The sequence below is a fragment of the Camelus bactrianus genome, chromosome 17 (assembly GCF_048773025.1).
Source record: "Camelus bactrianus isolate YW-2024 breed Bactrian camel chromosome 17, ASM4877302v1, whole genome shotgun sequence".
Lineage (NCBI taxonomy): Eukaryota > Metazoa > Chordata > Mammalia > Artiodactyla > Camelidae > Camelus > Camelus bactrianus.
Window position 1 is genome coordinate 60,069,019 of NC_133555.1, and position 26,453 is coordinate 60,095,471.

Here is a 26,453-nt window from a genome sequence, read left to right on the forward strand (position 1 = left end):
TCATGGAAAAGACAATAACCAACCCTTTGAAGTAAAGCAGTTTGGGCTGCCCAAGTGGGTCTGCAAAGGAGACCTGGTGCAAAAGATTATGGAAAGCTGCTGTCTCCACATATCTGTTGGGTCTCAGTGGCTCTTGGTCAGCAAGATTTTCATTTGGGAAGATGATGTGGGTGTGGAGACAAAGACAGCAAGAACTAGCTAGAATCCACATGTATCTCTTTGTTACTCGTACCTCTAAATTAACAGATTTCAGATGAGCTGCTTTATTTTCCCCTTCCAAAATTTGTAAAAAGAATTTCTTATTTGGGCCAGTTAACAAACTATCATACAGGATAGGGGATTCTTGTAAAGTATTCTAGCTTAGCCAAGATGACAGTATAAAAAAATTGCTGCAAGTCACTTAATTTTCCTGTCCTTTAATTTCTTTATTTCTAAAATGTTTGATTTTGCTTCAGCAACTCAGTGTCATAGTTGTTGGAATCACATGTGAATATACACTGAAAATTACAATAATGATAAAAATTATTGTTGTTTCAAAGTAATTGTGACAACATATTTTAAAATGATTTGCCTAAACACATCAATCTGTGAAAATAAATATTTAATACATTTTAAAAATAGAAGCCTCTTGAAACAGTGTGGGCTTAACTTGTCTTGTGTATATCTGCTTGTTCTATAGTCTATGATTGTAGATTTCAAATTTTTACAGTGCAGTATGCACAATTTACATAAAAACTTCAATAATCATGTTAACTAAATCCTTATTTGTGACTTATAAGATAATACATTAATAATTTAATGTTCATGACACATACAGGCAAAGAGGTGGATAGCTTACAAATTCTATTACATGGAATTCTGAAGTTCTTGTACTACCAAGAAAATTATAAATATAGATTTGAATTTTATGTAACTGCTGCTCTGATAAAATTAGTTGGAAGGAAATTCAGTGCTTTGAGTTTTTAATAGTTATGATATTTAATACTTATTTACTTCAATTTTAGCTAATGAACAGTGGAGACCAACACACATTTAAGCTGGTAATTTCTACTTCTGGCCAGAAACACTTAGGAACTGTGTATAAATAAATGAAAATGCCATTAATGTATAGATTTTTAAAGTTCTACTATATTTTTCTTGGAAATGAAGAGAACTTTCAAAATTATCTTTCTTAATCCTATCATTTGATAGATAAAAAAAGAAAATTACCCAGATAAAGTAAGAAAAATTATATAGATCATAAATAAACTTTTTGTATATGTTACTGAACTTTTCATGTGCCTGCTTTAATTTATTATTGCTTTTTGTAATACAACTGACTACTTACACCAACCACCAATTGGTATATATGTTACCAATTGTGCACATATTTCTATGATTCAGTCATACAAATGTTGATTATGGTTTGTTCCAAATTCATTTGGATTTGCAAACCTAATCATAACTAAAACAACTGAGGAATTAGAAACTCATTTTAAACAAAAATCAAAGGAGACCTTGCAAGATACTATCCCAATCAAACCTATGGCCCTATTGCAGAAAACAGATTTTAACAAATCTGGGCTAGGCCTTGTTATGTACATGGTATATAGACTGAGGTTCAAACCACAGTGCCTGATGTTGGGAGTATGTGGTCTTATTAAGATAGTGAAAGACATGTAGTCAGTAGTTACAGAGCAGTGGAAGTATTTGACAATGACTGTTTCATAGGAGAGGCAGTGAAGAATTCATTTCTGTGTTTTCATCAGAGACATAGAGTTCAAAACAATGACTTTGGTCCTAAACTTAGGAGATTTTATACTACAATAAATAGTAGTAAGGAGGATGTGTGGATACATTGTGTTGTGCATGTGGGGGCACACACACACATGCCTGTTGTGGGCAAAGGTATGTGTTATTGGCAGGGTTAGCTCGTTTAGCCAATACTAAAAACAAGGGGTGGGACATAGATCCCAAGTGACTTTGTGATTTTTACTATTAATAATTCTAAAGAAAAACACTGGCAAAATAAGTAAAAATTACAGAGTTTTTCTAGTTTTTAAATCCAAAATCTGTTTATTTTTTCAAGCTACTGTTATTCTTAGTGAAGGGGAATAACAGTTCCTGCCTTTTACAGTGAAGGAATAAAGAGTATTCATGATGTGACTTTTCATTAAAATATGAAATTTTCCATCCTAAGGTCCTCAAAAATGAGTTATTCTACCCTGATCAGAAATGGTCCTCTGGGCATTGGCTCATATGGGATAATTTAATGGAATTTCACATTCTGTAATTGAGACTATATGTTCATCTAATGATGCCAAGCATATTTTAAAAACCCCTCAATGCTGAAGTTTCAGTCTCCTGCCATGATTGTTCATACCTCTCAGTTGATTAGTAATTCTAAATGACAATGCAGATCAAAGTGAATTTTCATATTGTGTTTACACCATTAGTGAAAATCTAATTAAATATCTAATAATTAATGCAACTCCTTCCAGGAGAGTTAATACATTAGAGAATGTCAATGGGGAATATCCAGTGGGAATATTACCTTCATTGTTGTGTTTCATATTGTGAATTGAGTGAATTATAGTGTATATTATATTTTATATGCATATTTTTTAAAAACTGTGTGCGCAAGACAATCCAGTTCTTGGTACAGTAATGTAACTTTCTTTTAGTTGGACATTATTATATTGATGTCTTACACCAGGCCACCCAGTCAGCTAGCCAGTAAACATTTAGAGAGTGCCTAATACGTGACCAGCACTGTGTTAAATGTTAGTGATATAGAAAGTGTTAATATAGAGACCTTTTTCTCAAAAGGATTTTTCTTAAATTACTAACCATTATAATTAACTTAAGCTTCTAATTTTCAGTGGGGAAATTTTGAGTGGAATTCAGAGAAGGTTATGGTGTGTATTAGAATATCCTTTGGCATTCTATTTCCACATGAGGAGTATTTATCTTCTCCTACTTTTGGGCTTGAACTTGTAACTTGCTTTGGCCCGTAGGCTATCAGCAGATATGATGTGATGCAAGCCAAGGCTTGAAATGTGCTTATGCACTGGGCTTTCTGTCTTGTACTCTACCTCTACCATGAGGACATGCTGAGTAGACTGATTGGCCTCAAACAATTCAAAGGCACTTAAGATTAGACCTGAACTGAACCCATGTCCTGGAACTAAACCTAAGTGAGGGCATCAGAGTTCTCAGCAGAGCTGGCCCAGTGGGTCAGCAGTTTGAGGTAGAACCCCAGATGAACAATTAGTCAGTGCATAAGAATACTTAGCTTTATAAGCCTCTAAGCTTTGGGATGTTTTGTTGCAGACCCATAGCTGACAGACACAAATGAATCTGTGGTTTATAGTGATTGCAATAACAGATCTGTTTTTCTTTTTAGATCTTGTATTTAAAAATATTTACAAGAGTATAAATATGTGTTCTCTTTTTTAAGGAAACAGAGGCTTCATCATTATTTAACTATAATTTAAGAACCAAGCAACAAAGGCAGAAACAGTGAAAACATCAATGGTGTAAATGTAATAATATGAATGATTCTATTCTGCCAAATGTATCCATGACAATTTCTTAAGTGATCATCAAAGTATAGGCAAATTATTCTCCTCGGAAGGCCCTGTAAGCTCCCTGTGTAGATAACCAGTTTACATAAACATGGAAGACAGTGATGGAGTTGCTTCTTGATTTTAAAAAAAAGTTGTGTCAGCGTGTTTAGGTAATTTTTTAGAGTTGTGTTTGTGTTTCATCTGAGTTGGCTCAAAAATGACAAATAGGCAACATAAATATAAAAATTCAAGGCCACTAAGAGAAAGAAATATGTGCTAGACTTAAAGCCATTAATATGCAATTGTTAACTCCTTAAAATAAAGCACACTCTTATTTTATATTATACACCTCTAGTCCTTAGAGCTATGTCTTTCATGATGTTGGTATATCATGTATGAGCAATAAATAGTATTATGTGACTCAAACAATGATCACACATAAATATATTACTAATGAAAAGTTAAATGTTTAGGGACCTTTGTATTGTTAGTCCTTGTATAAGTTACTAAATTTACTAAAACAACCTTTTCATGTACATATGTACATTAATAATAGAAAGTCATCTGGCATAAATTAACTGTATTTTCAGTGATTATAGTCACACCTCAAATCTCTGGAAGCAGTTATTTGGTACACTTTGACATGGACCTTTTAAAAACTAGATTAAATTATTAGTAACTGTAAAATCTCTGACAAGAAAATGCTTCTTTCAGGACGTTATATATAAATATAAAATTGAAAGAAGGACGTACCCTCCTGTGAGAAAAGCAAATGTAAATAGTTTGTGTGGATTAGGTGAAGCAAGGCCCTAGCGTTCACTCTACATACTTTTATAGTGGGCGTTTTTTCACCATGACTCTTTCAACTCAGGTTGACTAAATGTGACTTGTTCACAACTCAAAATTTAAATAGTTTGAGCTCATGTACGCCTTATGAAAAAAGTGAGATTCAACATTGCATATTTAACTCTTAAAGTGTAAACTGTCTCATATTTACTATCACACAAAAGAACAGAACAAAAATAGGTAAATACAGTAGAAAAATATAAATCTGTAGGCAAAATTGACCTGTAAAAATAAATGGGATTATTCCAACAATGCAAATTAGTTTGCCTGTATACAATAAATTAATGTAGTATGGCACATTAATAGATTACAAAACTACAAGGGGAAAAGCAATTGATCATTTCAGAAGATGCAGAGAAAATACGTGATTAAAGTCCAATACTGGTCCTAATAAAAAGCTCTTAGAAAACAAGAAATGAAAGAACTTCTTTATTCTGACAAAGAATACCTGAAAAAAAAAAAACAACAAAGTAAACTATTGTGATGAATACAAAAAAGGTAAAAACATTAACTTCAAAATTAAAACAAGTTAACAATAACCTCTATGACCTCTTCCATTCATCATTGTAAGGGAGGTACTTAAGACCTTAGTAAGAAACAGAATCAAGTGTATTATTTACTAGAATCTGAATGAAATAATCTAAACTGTTTATGTTAAAAAAACCAAAAAGATAGGTATAAAAAGAGTAGTTTTCAGAGACTAAGTATCAGGTGTATTTCTATGCCTAGAAACAAAATGTTAGAAATGCAATAAACAGATACAATTTTAACCACAGAAAAATATGAAGAAAAGAAATTCACCAAATAAAAGTCTTGCATGCCATCCGAAAAAAAAAAATTATGACTGTGTGGAAATGCATTAAAGATACAAAAGTAACTGGATAAATATAGCTTCTTCATGAATATGGAAAGCCAATATCTTAACCATATAAAATCTTACCAAAGTGATTCAGATTTAATCTCTATGATTAAATTCTGGCAGAGGTTTGAATGGTACTCAACAAACTTACTCTAAAATTTATATGGAAAAAGACACAGCCAATAATAGTCAAGTTATTCTTGAAGAAAATTGGGTGAGTGTAAATTCCAGCCATAAATATTAGCCAGTAACACTTAGCAGAAAAGATAGAAAAACACACAAATGTGAAACTTTAAGTTTAAACTTTAAACTTTAAGTACAAGATATGTGGTGTTGGGGCAAGGAATAGCGACTTTATTTGGAAAGCTGGCAGACCGAGAGGATGGCCGACTAATGTCTTGGAGAACCATCCAGATCCAGTCACAATACAGGCTTCTTTTATACAAAACAAAAACAAAAACAAAAAACAAAAAACAAACAACAAAAACAAGGGAGGGTGTATGGTTGGTTGTTGCAAACTTCTTGCTGTAGAAATTCTTTGTTCTTGCAGCTGTCCATGTGGGTCAGTTCATGGTGTCCCTGTAAACCTCCAACAAACAAGTGTTATTCTCTATTCTGCAGCTTCTTATCTTTATGTGAGTGCAGAGCTAGCAAGACTAAGCCTAGGAAACAGGACACAGTGGTCAAAACTAAAGGAACAGATCTAATATAGAGTCAGATTTGTTCTCCTCTATTACATTAACTTCAGAAAATTATAATATCCTTATAAATTAAAGGTGTACACACACGAACTCCAGCAATTTTTTTCCTAAGTTACCTTCAACCTTCTGCATGTGTTCTGTGTTCACCAAGATAAATATACAAGTATGTTCATAACATCATTGCTTATAGTAATCAAACATTGTAAATAACTCAAATATCCACTTTTTGGAAAATGGATTAATGGAGTAATTTCTAAGTTGCATTCTAAAAATTTCAGTTTTATAAAAACTAATAATTCTAAATATAAAAATTGTAGTAAAGTGAATGTTTCAGGGGAAATTGAACAAAAATATAACATTTAATAAATATAAATGGCAACTTAAACTAAATGATATCATTTTATTGATATATATGTGTGTTCAAGAAATTATAAAGAAAAGCAGGAGAATGCATTTTAAAATCTCAGGATACCTCCATAGTGAAGAAAGAGAGGTAAATAGGATAAAAATAAAAGCACATTAGGGGCTTTAATAATAAAGTACATGCTTTAGTTAATTTCAAAAAGAAGGTTCATAAATTTCAGTTAGCCAGACAATTATCCACTTTTGTTCTTTAAATTTTATCTTAGTTATTTTTGTGAAAATAGTACAACTTTAGCCTTATGAAATTTGTGGACACTTCCTTTCTGACTTACTACATAGTTACTTTTTGTCAATTTTATATATACCTTTAAAAATATATATTCTGTGAGGTGTACAAATTGTTAGACAAAAGTTGGAAACTCTATAAGAAAATCCTCTCTATAACTTTTTTGTCTAATTAATCTACAAAGTTTCAAGGGATTTGTTTGTTTTTATTACTGTAAATCCTCTCACTTTAATTTTGAGTTTCTCAATATCCTGACATTCTTTTTTATCAGTCTACCCTATATCTACATATATGAGAGGACCAAGACCCTGATGCCACAATCATTCTTCCCAGAGGAAGCCCATGTCCTGGGATATATAGGACCCAGCAGCATATATAAATATATATTTATCTACACTGGCACATTATAATCACTCATAATTACCTTTGGACTCACTCTTGGTGTTGAATACTCTATATGTCTGGACAAGTGTACAATGGTATTTATCCACTATTACAGTACCACACACAATTGTTTCACTGCCCTAAAAATCCTCTGTGCTTTACCTAATCAATCTTCCCTTTCTCATAACACTTAGCAATTTTTCATCTTTTTATTATCTCCATAGTATTGTTTTTTCCAGACTATCATGAGGTTGGAACCATATAATACATAGCCTTTGTAGATTGGCTTCTTTCACTTATCATTATACATTTAAGGATCTATATTATCTTTCTATGGCTTAATAGCTCATTTCTTTTCAGCACTGAATAATAATCCATTGTCTGATTGTACTATGGTTTATCCATTCTCCTACTGAAGGATATTTTTGTTGCTTCCATGTTTTGATAATTACAAACAAACCTGATGTAAATATCCTTGTGTAGGTTTTCATGTGGACATAGTTTTCAGCTCCTTTATGTAAACTGCAAAGAGTTGACTTGAAGGATTTTATGGTAAGAGCACATTTAGTTTTGTAAGAAACTGCCAAACTATCTTCCAAACTGTTTTAATCATTTTGTATTTCCATCAGCAATAAATAAGAGTTCCTGTTGTTCTACATCTTGGCAGGATGTTTGGTGTTGTCAGTGTTCTAGATTTGGTTAGTCTAATAGGTATGTAGTAGTAACTTCTTGTTTTAATTTGTAGTTTCCTAATGACATATAATGCTGAACATATTTTCATATGTTTGCTTGCTATCTGTTATCTTCTTTGGTGAGGTGTCTGCTCAGGTAAATTGCTCATTTTTTAAATCAGGTTGTTTAATGTTCTATTGTTGAGCTTTTTAGAATTCTTTGTATATTTTGGCTAATAGTCTTTTATCAGATATATTTTTTGCAAATACATCCTCCCAATCTGTTTCATGTCTTATCATCCTTTTGACAATGTCTTTTGCAAAGAAAACAAATTGTGATTTTTTTAAAAGTTCAGCTTTGAAATTATTCCTTTCGTTGATCATGCCTTTGGTGCTTTATCAAAAAGAAAAGTGAACAAAGTCAAAATATGGACTAGATAATCCTTTAAATAACAGAACCAAATTTCCAAAGATGGAGCAAAATACCATAATGTACCTATAATATAAAAACCAGTTAAAATGTCTAGTTTCTTGATATAAAGTAGAAAATACATAAAAATATATAATTAGAAAAAATTTAACTACAGAATAATAACTATCAGGAAAAAACAACAAACAGGTTGTTTTTTATATAATATTGGCAAAACTGGATTAAAGAAGACAGCTTCTTGAAATTTATGTTTTGTAGAAAAGTCATCCTGAATTTTATATTCTAGAAATAGCCAAAATATTATACAAGTATGAAATAAATGAAGTTATCTTCAGTGATATAAAGAATGAGGGGTTTAATGCCTGAAAAACACATCTGAAGGAAAAACAAAAGAAAGTCACACAAAAAAATGAAAATAAATGAACAAAGTTTTATGTGGAAAACAAAATAGACAGTCATAAATAAATTAGTCAATAATACATATGGATAAGCCTAAATTGAGTCAATTTTCCTATTAAAAGACATTAAAATGCATAGATTCTCAGATATTTGGGGGGAATCTCTATGATATTTGCAAGAGGAACATTTAAACATGCTACAAAAATTATTGAAAATAAAATATGGAAAAAGAAACACCAGAAAGAAATACCTATTACTATAAAAAGTAGTTATATCAGTTTTAGATTTAAGCAACATAAAAGAGCAAGGGTAAATATATTGGAAATGTCATGTTTTATTTCTCAGTTTGGGTGGTAGAGTAATGGATATATATTTTATAATCATAACCTGTATGTATCAAATGTTTCATAATTTAGAAATGTAAATAAAATAATATAATCAAATCTTACTGTAATGTAACAAATAATTAAACTTTTTTTGCATGTAATTCCTGGGTATTAGTTATGTGTGTGTATGATATATATATGAATGTTTTTGTCCTAGAATCAAATTATGCACACAATTTTGCTCTATGAACATTAGACATTCTATATTGAGAATCCCTTATGGTTTTAAAAGACTTTAAATATAATTAATAACAAAGTAAATTTTTATTTGTGAAAACCATAAGAAATATAATTACTCAGCTTTACTGATGCTGTTACATTGTTTTTAATGCTTCACACTGGCATTTTTCTATTAAAATAACCATTCTAATATCTCTTTATTTATGCATTTGAAACGACTTTAACTTTGTAATTAAATTCTCAAAAATCTTTAGTGAATAATATAGGTTATGAAATTTAGAGACAGAAAAAATATTACTCACAAGCCCATAATTAACTAAATTTAATCTTTGATATAGAGACTTCCAGAACGGAATCATTAAAAATATACTCAATATTGTAATCATAAATTTTGCACAGAAATTTTAAAATGTTTTACATATCCAAGAAGTCATTAACTCTGTTTTCCTTTTCTTCTTTTTCCCCACTACTTATACCTGATATGGATCAGTCTTGAAGGGATCATCAAGAGGACATGACTGCTGGAATGTGTTTCACTTGCCTTCTCTGAAGAAGCCCTACCAAGTACTTAGCCTTGTGACAGTAATGTGCTTGTTGCCAAGACTATCCGGACAGTATTTTAAGGCTTCTATATAAACTTTTAAGATTCTGGTGGGGTTGCGAGGAGACTCTTGTGGCTGCTCAAGACAAGTCTCATAAGTAAGTTATCTTGCTGATAAGACCTGCCACCCACTAAAATGCAGTGCTCTGCTTCTTTCTATGGCCTCTCCTTCCCCTCTGTGTTGGACCAGTTCGTGGATCATCAAGCAGACTGGGCTGAAGTACATCCTCCAGCAATTCTCTCTGTGAAGATGTCTGGGTGTAAATTTTTTGGCATCCTTTTTATTTCTAGAAGTGTATTTGGTTATTATTCTCACAACTGCTAATTTGTCCAGATGCATAGTTTTAAGCTTAGAGTGATTTATCTTCCATTCATCATGATGAAAATGTCTCTCCTTACACAGATTCATTATCACGGTGGCCCAGTTTTTTTTTTATTTCAATTCGAAATTATATAGGCAGAGGTATCTTTTCATCAATTGTGACATCAATGTTTTGAACAATTTTAATATACATGCTGTTTACTGAAATAAAATTGTATAACATAAGAGTTGTGGGTTAAGTTTTATTTGGGGCTAAATGAGGACTATAATCTAGGAGACAGCACCTCAGGTGGCTCTGAGGAACTTTTCTGAAGAGGCAGGGGGAAACTCAGTATTATATATGTAATTTTAGTGAAGGGGAGTATGTGCAGTCAAACACACATTGAGTTCTTTTGCCAGTTATGAGGAGCAGACATCACTGTTAATGAATTTAGTGCTCTTCTAGATATAAGGAGATGCAAGAATTGGGGCTCATAAAATTTTCTCCTGAAGATATCTATCTGAATCTCTATTTTGTCAGTTTTCCCACAGCACAAAGTGCCCCATTCCTAATCTCCACCGTGAACTTTCAGGGAGTGTTGGAGGTCAGCGGCTACAGTGGCTCGTGATTGGTTACAGTACAAAGCAGAAGTAGATGGCAAATGGTATAAATGATTATTCTCCTTAACATTTTTATTTGAATTATTTTTGATCACTTTTTTCTCCATTATAATTTTATATTTTACTTGAAAATATAAAGACTTATGATTGATAAAAATTCACTGTTAAATCTTTTATTTGTAAATATTAGAAAAGAAAGTTATTTTTGCTATCTCAACTTTTTTATACATTTTCTTTTAATTGTATCTGTGTTATTAACCATATAATAATCAATAATGCAAATTGATATAAAGTAACATGCATTTACAAAATCAAACAAGTTAGACTGAAATATCATTTTAAGAATTATTTTTATTTATTGGCATTTATTTTGAAATATTTTCAAAATAGACGTGATCCTCACTTTGTCTACCTGTAGATTCAATACCTTTTAACATAGCATTTATATAATCTTGTCTTACTTCTTACATTTTAAAAAATGTATCCTTTTCTTAGTACTTACTATTATTTTTTTAGGGTAAATATATAGTTACCATTCCTTCTGATTCTTTGAATGTCTTAGTATTACTTTGGCTTAACTACAAACATAACAACCTTAGTGGTAACACAATTATAGAATTATAATATTTTCCTCAAAGCTTTATAGCTATTTCCATAATATATTGTGGCTAGTCAGTCTTTAATAGAAGAAGACAAGGCTATTCTTTGTTTTCTCTAGAGAAGTAATTTTGTTTATATTTTTTTCTGGTCCACTTTTAAATTTAACATTTTGAAATAGATATAGATAAATATCTATTTTGCATTATAATTAAGCTTTAAACATGGTATATTCTTTTACTTATGTTGCTATGCCTATTCCCTGCCCTGGGAACAGATCTGGGTATCCAACAGTTTGGCACATTTTCTTGGTTGTTCTCTGATTGCTAAGAGTCAGGTCATACCCATACTTTAGCAACTGCACTGGATGACTGAATTTCTAATATTATTTCCTTCTTTTGAGCTGCAGTTTCATTAAATTTATGTATTATTTATTGTAGAAGCAAATAAAAGCTTATATTTATAGGTAAATGGCATAAGTTTTAGTGGAATGTGGAGGTCACAATACACATGTTTAGTTGATATAGATCTTTACTCTAAATAATGATGAAATTTTTTGATGTTAAGTTGCCTTCCTGCTTTCCTTCCCTCTTCTTTTCTTTCTTTTTGATTGGTATTTTTTGCTCTAAAGTTTATTTTTTTGGCAAAATCTTATTTGAATTGATACAGAGATGAAGGATACACACACACACATAAATGTCTATATAAACTCTACTAAATAAACCATCATAAAATCCCTGTTTCTCAAATCAATTCAAAATAATTTAAGAATGCTGCTTTCCTTGAATTAAACTTAATTCTTCTCCTCACTTATTTATTAAGCAGCATTCCTTTGTCATGCAGTGACTATAGCCTTGTTCTTCCTGTAAGTAATTGTGTTTTATAAATTTGTAAGCAACCAGAGTGATTTCAGAATTTGTTAAAGATTTACAAAAAATTGACATGATCTTAACCACATGCTGCTATTGCCAATATGCCCTTTAGAGTGATGTTTTTACTAAAAGCAATGTCTGACTCCTTCACATTCCTACAATAATGGCCTTATTATTATACTACAAAAGATGACATCTTCAAACAAAAAATGTCTAACTCTATAACAATATTCCATGAATTCACTTATTACACAATATTAACAAACTGCTTAAAGAATGAATCAAAACCATATAAGATATTATTTCTCATGTATTGGAAAAAAATTATACGATGAAGTAAATTAAATCTAGTAGTGTGAAAACATTCTAAGCCTTTCTAATGATAAAAACTTTAAACATAAAATATTCTACTTCAAAAATGCTTTCAGAGATGTTATAAATGGTGAGAGGATGTATATATCATATATAGTTTTCTGTTTATGAATTTGATTATATTATAGCAATGGAACAGTGTAATATTAAATTTTAAAAAATGCATATCAATTGAAGATATAAATTAACCTCAAATTTGGGTTGTAAATAATTTTATATTTAGCTTTCAGTTTTCTTTATGTGTTTTTATATAATTTCAGGAATATAATTATCATATATAAATGTACACATCTGAGTCTTTATCTAATATGTCTCAATCTCAAGAGTTCTAAAACCCCTCAATTTCCTTCTTTCCTTCCTTCCTCTTTCCTTCTTTCCTTTCTTCTTTTCTCCCTTCTTTCCTATTCCTTTATTGGTAATTTGGGGTATAAAAGTTAATTGTTGGCAATATTTTATCAGAACTTTTAATGTGAATGAAGGATGAGAGATATATACATATATACACACACACATATAGTGATGATCCAACTTGGAATAAATATTCCCATATTTCTATGAAAAATTATGAATGCATTTAACTATAGTATGTTATTCCTTAACATTTTTCATAATATACAGTATATGTACTTACAACTTTATACTGTGAACTTAATTGTTTAATAACTACCCTCATGCATGGAAGAGTTTTTATCTTATTATAACGTATATTTTAATAATGTGATAAAGGAGAATGACATGGTGTTAAGAAATTATGTTAATGTAATGGGCTTTATGAATTCACAAATTAGCTGAGCACTGAGAGTGATTGGAATTAGATAGGCAAATCTCTTGAGGGGAGTAGGGCATTGATGTGTAAAAGATTATTTCTGAGAGTGAGAATAGCATGTGTATGGCCCTGTAGCATGAGGGAACATAGTAAGTACGAGGATTGTAAGACGTATATCTATGGTAATGATCATGAAGGTGAACAAGGAGTGATTTGAGGCAACTAACAAGGGTAAGGCCAAATATATAACAGTCAGCATATTACAGCAGGCTGTCCGGCGAGCCGGCCCTCCGCCCGCGCCGCGGGGTGGGCAAGCGCCCCGCGGGGGTCTCGGGCTCGCAGCCCACTGCCCCGCCTCCCCGCCACCCGCTAGGCGTCGTCCGGGGACGCCCCTCGCCGAGAGAGACCCTCAATCACAAGTCACCCCGCCCTGCCCACCCTCCTCGCCGTGCCACGCAACCCCGCCCCCGAACCGCCCTCCCGATCTCCCTGCAGTACCCCTCGCCCCTCGCCGTGAAGAAGTGACTCCAGCAGCAGTGGCGGCTCTTTGGGCCCAAGGGGCGGGCGCGGCAGCCATTGGCGGAGGCCGCTGCCTCCGGCTGTCAATCCCGCGACCCGGCCCCGCCCCACCGGCGGAGCGTGGCAGGACGCAGGGCCGCGGGGGCTGTCGGGACGGCTCCAAGATGGCCGCGCGCTTGGGGTCCGCACCTGCTGGCGGCCTCGAGCCCCGTTAACTGCTACCGCTGCTGACCGGAGCCGCCAGTAGGCCTGGCGACTCCGTGGGCTGTCCCCGCGGGACGGGAGGCCGCCATGGCGACCCTGGAAAAGCTGGCGAAGGCCTTCGAGTCCCTCAAGTCCTTCCAGCGGCCGCCGCCTCAGCCGGCACCGCAGCCGCCGCCGCCTCACCCGGTACCGCCGCCGCCTCAGCCCCCTCAGCCGGCACCGCAGCCGCCGCCGCCTCAGCCGGTACCGCCGCCGCTTCAGCCCCCTCAGCCGGCACCGCAGCCTCAACCGCCGCCGCCGCCGCCTCAGCCCCCTCAGCCCCCTCAGCCAGCACCGCAGCCGCCGTCGCCTCAGCCGCCGCTGCCACCGCCGCCGCCGCCGCCTCAGCCGGCACCGCAGCCTCAACCGCCGCCGCCGCCGCCTCAGCCGGACCCGCAGCCGTCGCCGCCTCAGCCCCCTCAGCCGGTACCGCCGCCGCCTCAGCCGGCACCGCAGCCTCAACCCCCGCCGCCGCCGCCTCAGCCGGTACCGCCGCCGCCTCAGCCCCTTCAGCCAGCACCGCAGCCGCCGCCGCCGCCGCCTCAGCCCCCTCAGCCGGTACCGCCGTCGCCGCCGCCTCAGCCCCCTCAGCCGGCACCGCAGCCGCCGCCGCTTCAGCCAGACCCGCAGCCGCCGCCGCCTCAGCCCCCTCAGCCGGTACCGCCGCCGCCTCAGCCGGCACCGCAGCCTCAACCCCCGCCGCCGCCGCCTCAGCCGGTACCGCCGCCGCTTCAGCCCCCTCAGCCAGCACCGCAGCCGCCGCCGCCTCAGCCGGTACCGCCGCCGCCGCCGCCTCAGCCCCCTCAGCCGGCACCGCAGCCGCCGCCCCCTCAGCCGGTACCGCCGCCGCCGCCGCCGCCGCCTCAGCCGGCACCGCAGATTCAACCGCCACCGCCGCCCGTCCACCGTGGGTCAGGAGCCGCTGCACAGACGGTGAGTCCCTGCGGGTCCCTCCCCAGCCCTGCGGGGGTCTCCGTCCCTCCCTCGGCCTCCCCCGAAGGCCCCGAGGCGGTCCGGGCCCCAGGCCTCTGCTTTCCCGGCTGCGAAACTCGGGAAGGAACGGGGCTGTGTTGTGATCCGAGGCCGCGCGTCCCGTTCGGCTTCCTCTGGGCCACTCCCCACCCCTCTCCTTCTCCGGGCCAGGTGTAACATTTTGTCTTCCCTTTTCAACTGAGGGTTTAAAACAGTGTTTCAGATAACTGTCAAAACGCTATGCATGCAAAACCCTAGGTTAACTTAAGGGAAGGAGTAGGAGAGAAGAGGGGAAGGAGCGAAGTTCACTGGTCACTTCTGTGGGGGTGGGTTAGATGGTCACAGTGGTGAACGCTTAACTGCTACATGGCCCCGTGCACTTACCAGCATAGTCGTTACTGTTACTAACCCCGGACAGCACTGGTGTTAAGGAGGCATGACCATGGACCTTGTGCTCATTGAGCTTAATTTTACACAAACTAAGATTTCCACAGAATCAAGACAGGCAGTAAACGCCAGCTGCAGAGGACAGCTTGTGCAGGGTTGGGGAACAGCATGGCATGATCAGAACTTTAGTTTGACTGGCTTGAAATGTAGAGGGAAAGGGAAACTTCACACTGATGAGTCAGAGAGGAGATAGCTGTTTTTATTAAACTAAAATGGTTAAATGAGCCTTGTTGGTTAATGATTTGCCTTAGCAATGTGAATTTGGGTTCTGCAAGTATTTTATAAGTTCTGTAAGAAGCTTGTTTTAAAATTTCAAAACTCTTAAGATATTAGAAGTTCAGTTTTATTTTACAAGAATTTTTTAAAAAGTGTTTATTTAACTCAATTAGAACTGAGTTCCTTTAACATAGACTTTATTATCTCATGTATTAATACCCTCTAGAGGTACACAATGAAAAATGTGATTTATAAACAGACACATACAGACACAAGGAAAACAGAGTATGTAGCTTCAGTAACAGTTTAAGAGAAAAGTCAGAAACAGAAATTTTCCCTGGTCAAAATATCAAAAAAAGCATCTGGGGCTTGTATCCTTTAATTGATTTGAGCTCTAAATGGACAAATACACAATTTTTTTTTTAAATTGCTAAGAACAAGATTCTTTTTCACGTTGAATAATGATTTTGAAGTTTAAATAAATACCAACAATAGAGCTATGAGGGAGGAAAAATATAAAATACTGATTTTTTTTTTTAATCTCACCGTAAGGTGCATTCTTAAATACATAGGAGAGAACTGTCATGATTTGCGCAACTCGCTTGCAAATAGTTCAACAGTATTAACAATGATTGAATTTAGATGGTGGGCATATGGGAATTTATCATCCTATTAAACAGTTTTCTGTACTTCTGAGACTTAGAATAAAACATTGGAAGGAACCTGTTAGACATAATGCTCTATGTGAAGTAATTTGTTCCCTTTGTGAAATTCTAGGAAGGTTAAAATGCATGTTCTTAACATCAAGAAAATCACAAGCATTTACGATGTAATCAGAACTACCTGAGGATCTGTGAAACTTGTTGAGTTGGTGGATTTTTTAAAATGTCTTAAAACATTTTGTTTTTACAAAGATTACAGGAGTAAGAGAAGATAAATTTTAATCAACTCTTAATATTTTTTTCCTGGTTGATGTGATATAATTAAATGTGGGGAAAAAAGGTAAATTCTAAAAGGAGACACTACCTTGATGGTTTTCTATGGAGGAAACTCAAGCAGGAGGAAGTTTAATTTAAAAACATAAATTACTGCTCTTTATAATACATTCTAAGTTGTCATTCTTTTGAATGCCTTCCTTTCCAAACAGGTGTGTTATTCTGGGAGATCATCAGGACTTCTGGGTGTTTGGAGGTACTGACCTAACCAGTGGAACTGCTGATTTATAAGAAGTTGTCCAGAATTTTGGAAAACTGATTAGTAGAGGTAAATAATGTTTCCTTGGCAAGTGATGACAGAAAGTGACTTGAGTGAATTTTCCTTTGTTTTTAGGCAGATGTACCTAACCATGTATGTTAACAATGATTACAGGCTGGAGACCGAGAAGAACTACCATTTTTGCCAGCTGGGATGCAGAAAAATTTGGACTTCTGGGTTCCACAAATGGGCTGAGGTAACTAAGACAGAAAACGTATCTTCTTGGTCAACATGTATCTCAGGGTAATCACAGATGTGTTCCATTACCTGATATTGTTTTAATTTGGATAAATACTCAAGAAAATTTAAGAAATAGAGTTTGCTTTTGCTTTTACATCAGTTTGTTAAAACAGAACAACCTCTTAATTACTAAGTACAAACCAAGTTTTTCATTATTTTTAAAATATTTTAGTTTCTATTTGTATTTGTTTTGTGATAAGTAAGTAAAATCTGTAAGCTCAGAAAATAGTCAAACCTAGGAAGCTGCTTCTGACAAGTGAATTAGCTTATTGAAAATCTGATATAGATCCTTGGCATTAATTTTCAAGTTTTTACAGTTTCCTTGGATTTTTTCTATCTAGGAAAACAACATGCTCTTTTAAGATGACTATACTCTGATTATAGTCTCTCCTTTATGGATTCCGTACTAAATTGTAACCATAAGTATATTTTACCATTTACAAAAGTGCCTGATTGGGAAGTATAATACAATGATTTTGTAAATTGAATTACTCTAAAATTTCAAGGATTTATTTTTAATTCAATTATGATTAATTTTCATTTGTCACTGGCTCTTAATGCTTTATTTTAAAGTGTCTTTCATAGGCCCCCTTCTTTCATCTTCTTCCCTTAGGCTCTCTGTCCAGTAACTCTAAGTTCTTACATGTTCATGGTAGGCTTGTGTGTTTTGTTTAAAGGCAGGTGCACCAAAAAGCACTTTCCTGTGACTATCCTCTGTTTTGTTCATCATTTATGAGTCCAAATTTTATAGAATTGATTTGAAGAATGTCATATCTTTCTTATCATTGTGTCTGGTTTTTAAAATGCTTTCCTTCTGACTCATTTCTGCATACTTTAAAATAATAATATGAATTAAATAAGTATGGGAATAAAATCACAGTTACTTGTATCACATTTGATTCCATTTATATTGCAAAGTCTTATTATTATGTTGGTGTTATGAACATGCATTTCATAATACACTTATTTAGATGAATCAGATCTTATTCATTAAGGTCATTTAGTTTTAGAAATATGTAATTTCTTGTGAATACATGTATATAGAAATACATGTGTCTTTCTATAATTTAAGCAGCTTAGAATACAGATAAAAAAAATCCAAGATACAAGATAATATGCCTTGCATTAATTTAAATTCATGTGAGTTAAAAGACAATTTGAATATTGTTTCCCATTTTCTACTAGCTTCTTGATCATATTCAGCAGCACATTTACCTTTACATATAGTTAAGGCATCTTTTTTATTTCTACTGTAGCTCTGTCATAATGGAAACTCTGCAGCAGAATCAGCTGTCATCTATCCCGTGTGGCCAAGTGCAGAGGTGAGAATTCTCATTTGTGGGATGACCACTCACAGCTTTAAATGTTTTTACTGTAACTGCTCTTATAAGGTAGCAAGCTAGAGAGAGTGAGAGAGAGAAATAGAGAGAAGAAAAGAGTTCTCTCCGCATATTCCCATGTGTGTGATGGCATTAGTCTTCTTCTGTATTTTTCTAGAATGTGTGTGCGTGTGTGCATGTATGTGTGAGAGAGAAATGTCTTGTCTTTGTCCTAATAGCCACTCTTCTCTCCCTCTAGTTTTTTCTCTATCCTCCCCTCCTTTCTTTTTCTTTTTCATCAATATCTTCTCTTTCAAAAAATTCTTGATAAATCAAATTTCCAACTTCCTCACATTTAATATGGTAAAGTTACTTGGATCCCCAACGTCAAGGGATCTCATAATTTAATGTCTGTAAGGATTTCCAGGGACACCTTTTAAAAGTACAGATTTCCAGGCCTTACTTTGAGCAGTTCTCTTCCAGTAGATCCAGGGTCAGGCTGAGCATCTCCGAGCCTTCCCCCTTCATATTATGGTGCAGGGGATCAGGGGCAGTTTTCCTCTGGGTCTCCGTGCTGTTGCTATGAAAAGTGGCTACAGCATCACTAATATTTTTCTTTCTTGTTTTAATTGCATTAATATTATCAAGCAGTTAATAGCATTTTCTTAAAATTATGGTCAGAGGCATAGGCGTTTGATTTATAATGGTATCTGCAAACCACTCTTTTACTGAATTAATTTGTTTGTTTTGCTTGTATTTCCACAATTGTAAACGCTGTGAGTTAAGTGACTGCTTTTCTTCAACTACAGGAGAATGTGAAAACACTCCAGGAGAGAGAGGTTGCATATATCAATGCAGACTCATACACAGAAGGTAAATTTTATTTCAGATTGTCATTAAATAGTATACCAGTATTTAAGTCTGTCAACTCCAACTCATAAACTAGGATTATCCTCTTTCTATGAGATGCCTCAATAATACCTCCATTTCTCCATTTTACCAGAGAGAACATTATTATGATTCAAATGAATCAATATGATTCATAACTAAGCTATTGATCCTAATTTCTTTAGTATATTTACCATTGGCCTATCTTGGATTACTACTTAAAACTTTAGTACTTTTGACATTCTTCCTGTGGAGCTATTTTTAAAAGTTGGGGTAAAGTATTTCATACAGAAATAGTTCCTGTATGTATTGGACCAACTCTGAAATAAGCACCCACTACAGACTTCCTTTTGACCCTGACATGTGGCATGTGCATCTGTAGGCTTTCATCATATTATGGTTATTTCTAGGTAAGTGTCACAGGACACATGTTAGTTACTGACATGCTCTAGTCTAAAGTCTTGATATTGAATTGAATGAATGAATAAAAACATGAACATTATGGCCTTACCACTTCCTTTGCCAAAGACCCCTAGGTACTGCTGCCGTAATGAGCAATGGCCCTTACTGTTACTGCAGGAGCTGCGGCCTTAGCAGCAGAGTCCGCCTCTGCAGTCTCCTATCCCGAGTGTGTGCTGCAGCCTCTCTGGCTCCTGAAGAGTTATTTCCACCTTGTGTTTTAGTTTTAGCCAGACTGTTTGTCTGTCTGTCTATTTATCTACCTACCTATCTATCTATTCTAAAATCTTATTTATTTTTTTATACTGAAGTACATTTGATTTATAATGTTAGTTTCAGGTGTACAGCAAAGTTACACAGTTATATACATATACATATACATATACATGTACATATACATATACATATACATATACATTTTTAGATTCTTTTCCATTATAGGTTATATAAATACTGAATATAATTCCCTGTGCTATACAGTAGGTCCTTGTTGTTTATCTGTTTCATATATAATAGTGTATATCTGTTAATCCTGAAGTCCTAACATCTCTCTTCCCTTCCCCCTTTCCCCTTGGGTAACCATAGTTTCTTTTCTATGTCGTGAATCTATTTCTGGTTTGTAAATAAGTTCATTTGTATCATTTTTTTGTTTGTTTACATTCCACATATAAGTGATATAATTTGATATTTGCCTTTCTCTGTCTGACATACTTCACTGAATATGATAATCTGTAGGGTCCACCCTATTTTTAATTCTCCAGGAATGATGCCTTCAATTTGAAATCTGTTATATCTTGTTTATAATTAGAAAATAAAGTTAGAATTAAATACAGGTTTGAAGTCCATTTGGAGGTATTAAAATACTCTCTTATTTATTTTGCAGGCAATTATACCCTCAGAGTTGACTGTACACCTCTTCTTTTCCAGTTGGTATATAAACTGACAAAAGAGGTATGTAAATAGATCTGTCATAATGTTTTCTGATGAGTAGATAAGTCAATAACTTTTGTTTTCTAAATTACTAATATTTAAACTGGTGACAGACATAGCTGATTTGTATAAATAACAAATCAGAACGAGCTTTAATACACTTCTTATGTGACATAACTATGAGAACAGTAGTGCTAGTCTCTGTTCTAATAATAGTTCCTAATAATTGTATACATTTGTTAAAATGTGCCGGGTCTGTTGTTTCATGGGGCAGAGTCTCTTTGATGTAACAGAAAGAATACTGAGCTGGGATGGGGAAGCCTTGGCTGTGAAGATTGCCTTGGCTATTCATTCATTCATTCATTCAGCAAGTATTTATTATGTGGTTACTATGTATCAGGTCCTATGAAATGAATTCTAGCAGCAACAGTGATAAAAGGACAAGGTTACTGAATCCAAATACTTTGTAATCTAGAGAGGCCACAGACCTGTAAATGAGGACTCATACTTCACTTGAATATTGGATACTATATACAGTGGAGGACAATTGCGGAAGAGAGAAGCTAAGACCCTGGGGTAGCTGGTGAGGTTGGAAAGCATTAGAAGGTGTTCACAGAAGGATTAGTGGTTAGGCTGTAAAATGGAAGGATGTGAAAGTGGGGAGAAGGTTTCTCCTCAGAGGACACAAGAGCTAATAAAGACATGGATGTGTGAAAGAACATTTCCTGACCTCTGGGTAATGCAATATAACCTAAATGTAAGGTTTTGGTGAAAAAGCTGGTAAGAAACTGACACATAGGCCTAAATGTTCATAAATCTGGTGATGGAGAAATTAAAGAATCTTTAACAAGTTTGTACATTATCATTTTTATTCATTAGAAAAATTACTCTGTATCAGTGCAGTGAATAGGTTAAGCTGTAGTAAGCCTAAAAGCAAAATGGAAATAATTCCACATACTTATTTAGCGCACAGGAATTTATAAATACTAGTTATTGATGTAAAAAGTACTCTGAAAATGCTAATGCACTCTGAATCTCTAAAAATTATGTGATCTACTCATTGAGAATATGTGTGCTTCATTTAAATAACCCCCCATTATAGAATTTAACTGTAGAAATGTTTCTTTCAAGTAGGTATCACTTAGATGACAGTGGGAAGTAGATGTCACATCTCTGTGGTCCTGTTTCCCAATCGCCCTTCATCTTGCCCTGTCCTTTTCACTGTTAGTGTCTTTAACATCTCATCCTCCCAAGTGAGCATCCTCCCATGCCCATCACAACTCCCACCATACTGGGAAGCTTAGGTCCTTGATCCTTTTATTGAAATGTCCCATAAAACATCTTATCTAAAAGCACGCTGTAAAGACAGCCCTTGTTGGGGAATCCTTCTCAGGAGATACATTTACACTCTGTCCTACAGAGGAGGCTCCTGCCTTTATAGGAGGGGTAGTAAGAATTTTAGGACCAAGAAGGAGAAGCTTAGGTCTATCCCCTTTGTACATTTATTTAATAAGTATTAAATGTGTAAGTGGTTACCATAATGACAGGATAAATCAAACAGAGATTCTGCTATTAGTGTGTTACCTGTGTAGCCAGGAGAGACTATGATCAAGAATTTTCAAATCCAAGATAGAGATTAAAATCACCAAAGTGAATACAGATAAAAGTGTGGGAAGCAAAAAATAAATATCTTAGTTTATTATTTTACATGTTGGAATTAAACAGCCTGCTTAATGGGAAATTGCAATTTTTTTTCCAATTTTAAAGCCTCTTTTATGTTAATTTGAATTTAATTTGCATGCCACTTGTATTAGATACAGTATATTTGTCTTTCAGAGTTTTTGTTTTAGGTAGTTTTTTTAACAGTTTAACTGGGAAATTAAAATGTATCTTTAGAAGTTACATTATCAGGATGAACTAATTAATTGTCCAGAAGAGAAGAGTGAGATTTTATAATCTTTTTTGATTTGATTGTCAGTGGAGGAATCAGACATCATTCATCTGGAGAAATGCTGTTGGTTGCTGAGGGCTCAATCCCGAACTGGATGATTTGATTTAGAGACATTTGGCCCATTGGCTTCACCACCAATTTGTCCATCTCTGAGTGAAGATGGGAATCCTTCTATTTTCTACAAATGTTCTTTGGTAAACACGTGAGCCTTGTTCCACCTTTGGAGCCTTGTGTAAGTTGGTTTACCTTTCTGCACCTGAATATTCTCATATATAAAATCAGTTTGACCAAGACAATCATTATGAAACTGTGCTCCAGTGCGGTGCCTCAGCATCTGGTGCAAGGTCAGGGTGGTGGACACTGAATAGGCAAAGCTCTAGCTTCCACACGTGACCTCACCTCTTCCTCAGCTGAGTAGTGTCTATTGTATTTCTTTTATATAGAAGAAGGTTCCACTGCTGTATCCTTCCCCCACCCTTAAAAAATTAAGAAACCACTGGACTAGACCATCTCTAAGGTCCCCACTTAGCTCTAAACTTTCCACTACTATATATATATATATGTGTAGTATATATATATATATTAAATGAGGTTTACAAGGAGTAGTTGTGGCTGATAATCACAAAAACTGTATTTGAAATCTGAAAGCTTGGGTTCTGCTTCTGATTCAGACCTTTTTAAAAAAATTTCTTACTTTTAGCAAGTCATTTAACTACTTCTTAGCTTCAATTTTCTGCTCTTTGAGGGCACAGAATTAGATTCTTGAAATAGACAGTCTATTCTTCAGGTTTCTAGTGTGTTTTAGTAATATTTGTTAGGGGAGCTAGAACAGACAGGGCTTCCACTTCAGCAGTGCAGTTATGTTTTTACCTTTTTAGAATTAGAGATTGAGAAATCATTTCATTTGAAAACAAAATGATTCCATTTATTTTTTATGAAAAGTTTAAAAACCACAAGATTAGATTATAAATTGCCCTTTATTTCTGAAATTTAATATATTTATTTATACAGATTAAGTGGTACAATGAAGACTGCAGTACAGAATTTCTTTCTCTTATAATATAGTGTGTTAGTTTTCTTTGCTTCATGAAGGAGTTGTATGAAGCTTGTTAATAACAACACAGTATATCTTTGATAGAGTTCAACTTTTCTTCTTCTTTTTTCTTTTTTCTTCTTAGTCTTTCCAAATTAGGATAATTGTGGTCTCTGACTTTTTTCCAGTTAAATTTTTAAAATATATTTTTATTTTTTACATTCTACAATCGCTTTTGACTTTTGGAATTAATATAAGATAGAGACAGGTAGGCAGACAAAACCAAACACTAAATGATAGTATTTTCTTCTAGGAAGTTAAATTTTGGTTATAATTATTCCAGGGGAAAAAAAAAAACTTCCTAAGACAGTGGAAACTACTGATAACTTTTAAAAACTAAGTCAGTTTATGCGAGTCATGCCTCCTTTCATAAGCATGTCATTATTAACAGGAAGTTTGTTGGCTGTGATTTATTCTGTGTTCCTATTTTACAGGTTTATTTAATGCTTTTGGTGAAAATCATGACAGCCACATAGATTTTAAGGAGATATCCTGTGGGTTATCAGCTTGTTGCAGAGGACCTCTGGCTGAAAGACAGAAATGTAAGTGTGTTAAACATCACAAAATTTGGAAGCTATACAGAGAAAAAAATTAGCATCCATTCATGTAAAAAATCATCTGATTAAGGCTTGAATTTTCATCCCTTTGGCAAATAGCAATCTCTTGCTGAGGTTTTACTGAGGTCAGTGTAAAGGTTCAATCATCTATTCTTTTTTACTGTGGAGTAATTTAAGATCTTTGTTATTAATAATGGTTGATTTTCCAGATGAATGTACAATTCATGATAAATGAACTACATCATTCATGATGTGTTTGAAAATGTTAAGCATATAGAAAATATTTTCTGGTAGTCTATATAGAAAATTTGTCTAGCTTAACTTGAATTCCAACTTATTTTCTAGCACTGTGTATATTGATATTAGCAAAATTAAATTTATGATAAAACAATTTTATTAAATACTAAATTTATCTTTTAAACCTAGCTAAAATATTATAGCATAATTTATAAGCATATTACATTAATAAATCTTAACCATATTTGGTTAGGAAAATGCAGCAGTTTACATTTAATTGGAACCTAATTCTTATATATTCACTAGGGTCATTATCTCTGCATATTTCTAAAATACAGCTTCACAAATACTGCGTATTTTGGGTATGATACTTATTAGTTCAATATTCTTTTGTAATGTTGTACTGTGATGCACTCAGTTAATTTAATAGCATAATTGTTTCACGGGTGTGTGAAGTAGATAATTATTTAATCTTAAAACTTTAGATTTCTTTTATCTTCCCTGATAGTATACCATTACTCTAACCTGGCTTTATGATAGATTATTTGTTCACATTAAAGTTCTGGTATTAAAGAGGCTGAAGTCTTTGTTTCTCAATTGAGTTTAATTATTGTCTTAAATTTTTTTTTAATTTATATTTTGCCAGTGGACTAGTGGAAGTTAACCAACTAGACTAACTAGCAATTTTGCTGATATTGATGTTAATTAGCAAAGTGCTGATATTTTGGATTTTTAGCTTGTTGTATATAAACTTCATTGAAGATTTGAGATTGTTCTTAGGCAAAAATATTGGGTGCACATTAATTACACTGGAGAGGCAAAATCTTTATACAGTCATCTCTCATTATCTGCTGAGGATTGGTTCTGAGACCCCTTCAGATACCAAATCCATGGATGCTCAAGTCCTTATGTAAAATGGCATAGTATTTGCATATAACCTATGCACATCCTCCTGTATACTTTCAATCATCTCTAGGTTACTTGTAATACCTAATACAATGTAATTATTTGTAAATACAATGTAAATGATATGTAAATAGTTGTCAGTGAATAGCAAATTCAAGTTTTGCTTTTGAGAACTTTCTGGGAAAATTTATATATATATATATATAATTTTTGATCTATTGTTTATACCTGTGAATGCAGAACCAATGGATACAGGGGGCTGACTGTACCAGCTTTTTGTTGATTCTTAATATAGATGGAATATTTTCAACATTGTAAGAATCAACTCTGAAGTGATCAGTTTTAAATATTAGAAATTAATTTAAAAGCTTGAATTACCTTCTCAAAATCTGTGAGATATTGTATAGTAACGTGGCCCTTCTTTTTCAGTTTGCAAGAAATTTAACTTTAGATTTAGGTGAAGGATAGAGTTCTCTAAGCTGGCTAGTGATATAAGGAGAGAGACTTGTGAAGTGTACAGGAATTCCTACAAGTTCAAAGGACTTTAATGACACAATCTCCTCCAAATAAGAACTTAATCCAGAATGTAATTGTTTGAGGAACTAAGTAATTTTACTAGGGCAGCTTGTAATAAAATGTATTATACTTCAGAATATGAAAGTAATTTCCCTCCATAAGAGTTTCTTTTCTTTAGTTTGCTTCAAGGTATTTGATGTTGACGGTGATGGAGTTCTCTCTAGGGTTGAACTGAGAGACACGTGGTTGCACATTTAGAGGTCTGGAAGGACAACTGCACCGATGATACCCTGGTAAAGTCTGATTGTATACATCTTCTTGAATGTAAACTTCCAACAGGAACATAGAGTGAAGAATTTTTTAAAAGAGGTTGAGAAAAAGATTTCTTACTACTTCTAGGTTCTATATTATGCTACTCAAAATATTCATAGCCAAAGATGCAAAATTGGGAAGAGAATTTGCCTTAGAAAATTTAATAAGCTGAATGTATTATATTAAAAAAATGAAACCACTGGAAAATTGT

At 35.0% G+C, this 26,453-nt stretch overlaps 1 protein-coding gene and 2 long non-coding RNA genes across 7 annotated transcripts in view; 2 read left to right on the forward strand and 1 right to left on the reverse strand.

The window, feature by feature from the left end:
• The window catches only part of LOC141573818 (uncharacterized), a 46,290-nt gene that overhangs the window by 9,473 nt on the left and 10,364 nt on the right, over window positions 1–26,453 (reverse strand). The window lies entirely within an intron of this gene.
• LOC141573739 (uncharacterized) lies at window positions 5,417–16,834 on the forward strand. Its single transcript, XM_074344133.1, has 3 exons — window positions 5,417–5,467; window positions 13,950–14,878; window positions 16,358–16,834. Exons 1-3 carry the CDS (start codon window positions 5,417–5,419, stop codon window positions 16,425–16,427), a joined length of 1,050 nt encoding a protein of 349 aa, XP_074200234.1. The 3' UTR covers window positions 16,428–16,834.
• The window catches only part of LOC141573815 (uncharacterized), a 588,593-nt gene continuing 579,083 nt past the window's right edge, over window positions 16,944–26,453 (forward strand). For 3 of the 5 annotated variants that reach the window (XR_012500156.1, XR_012500154.1, XR_012500155.1), the window contains exons 1-7: window positions 16,944–17,030; window positions 18,331–18,396; window positions 19,203–19,266; window positions 20,624–20,691; window positions 22,649–22,853; window positions 24,149–24,256; window positions 26,109–26,223. This is a non-coding gene — a long non-coding RNA (uncharacterized LOC141573815). Of the gene's footprint in view, window positions 17,031–18,330; window positions 18,397–19,202; window positions 19,267–20,623; window positions 20,692–22,648; window positions 22,854–24,148; window positions 26,224–26,453 lie in introns of all 5 variants that reach the window. The other 2 variants (XR_012500152.1, XR_012500153.1) reach the window with 2 other exon arrangements.

Coding starts and splice junctions, on each gene's coding strand:
- LOC141573739 (XM_074344133.1), top strand. CDS start 5,417: ATGGAAAAAGACACAGCCAATAATAGTCAAGTTATTCTTGAAGAAAAT. Junction 5,468..13,949: donor TTATTCTTGAAGAAAATTGG/GTGAGTGTAAAT, acceptor AGCCGCCAGTAG/GCCTGGCGACTCCGTGGGCT. Junction 14,879..16,357: donor CAGGAGCCGCTGCACAGACG/GTGAGTCCCTGC, acceptor GTGAAATTCTAG/GAAGGTTAAAATGCATGTTC.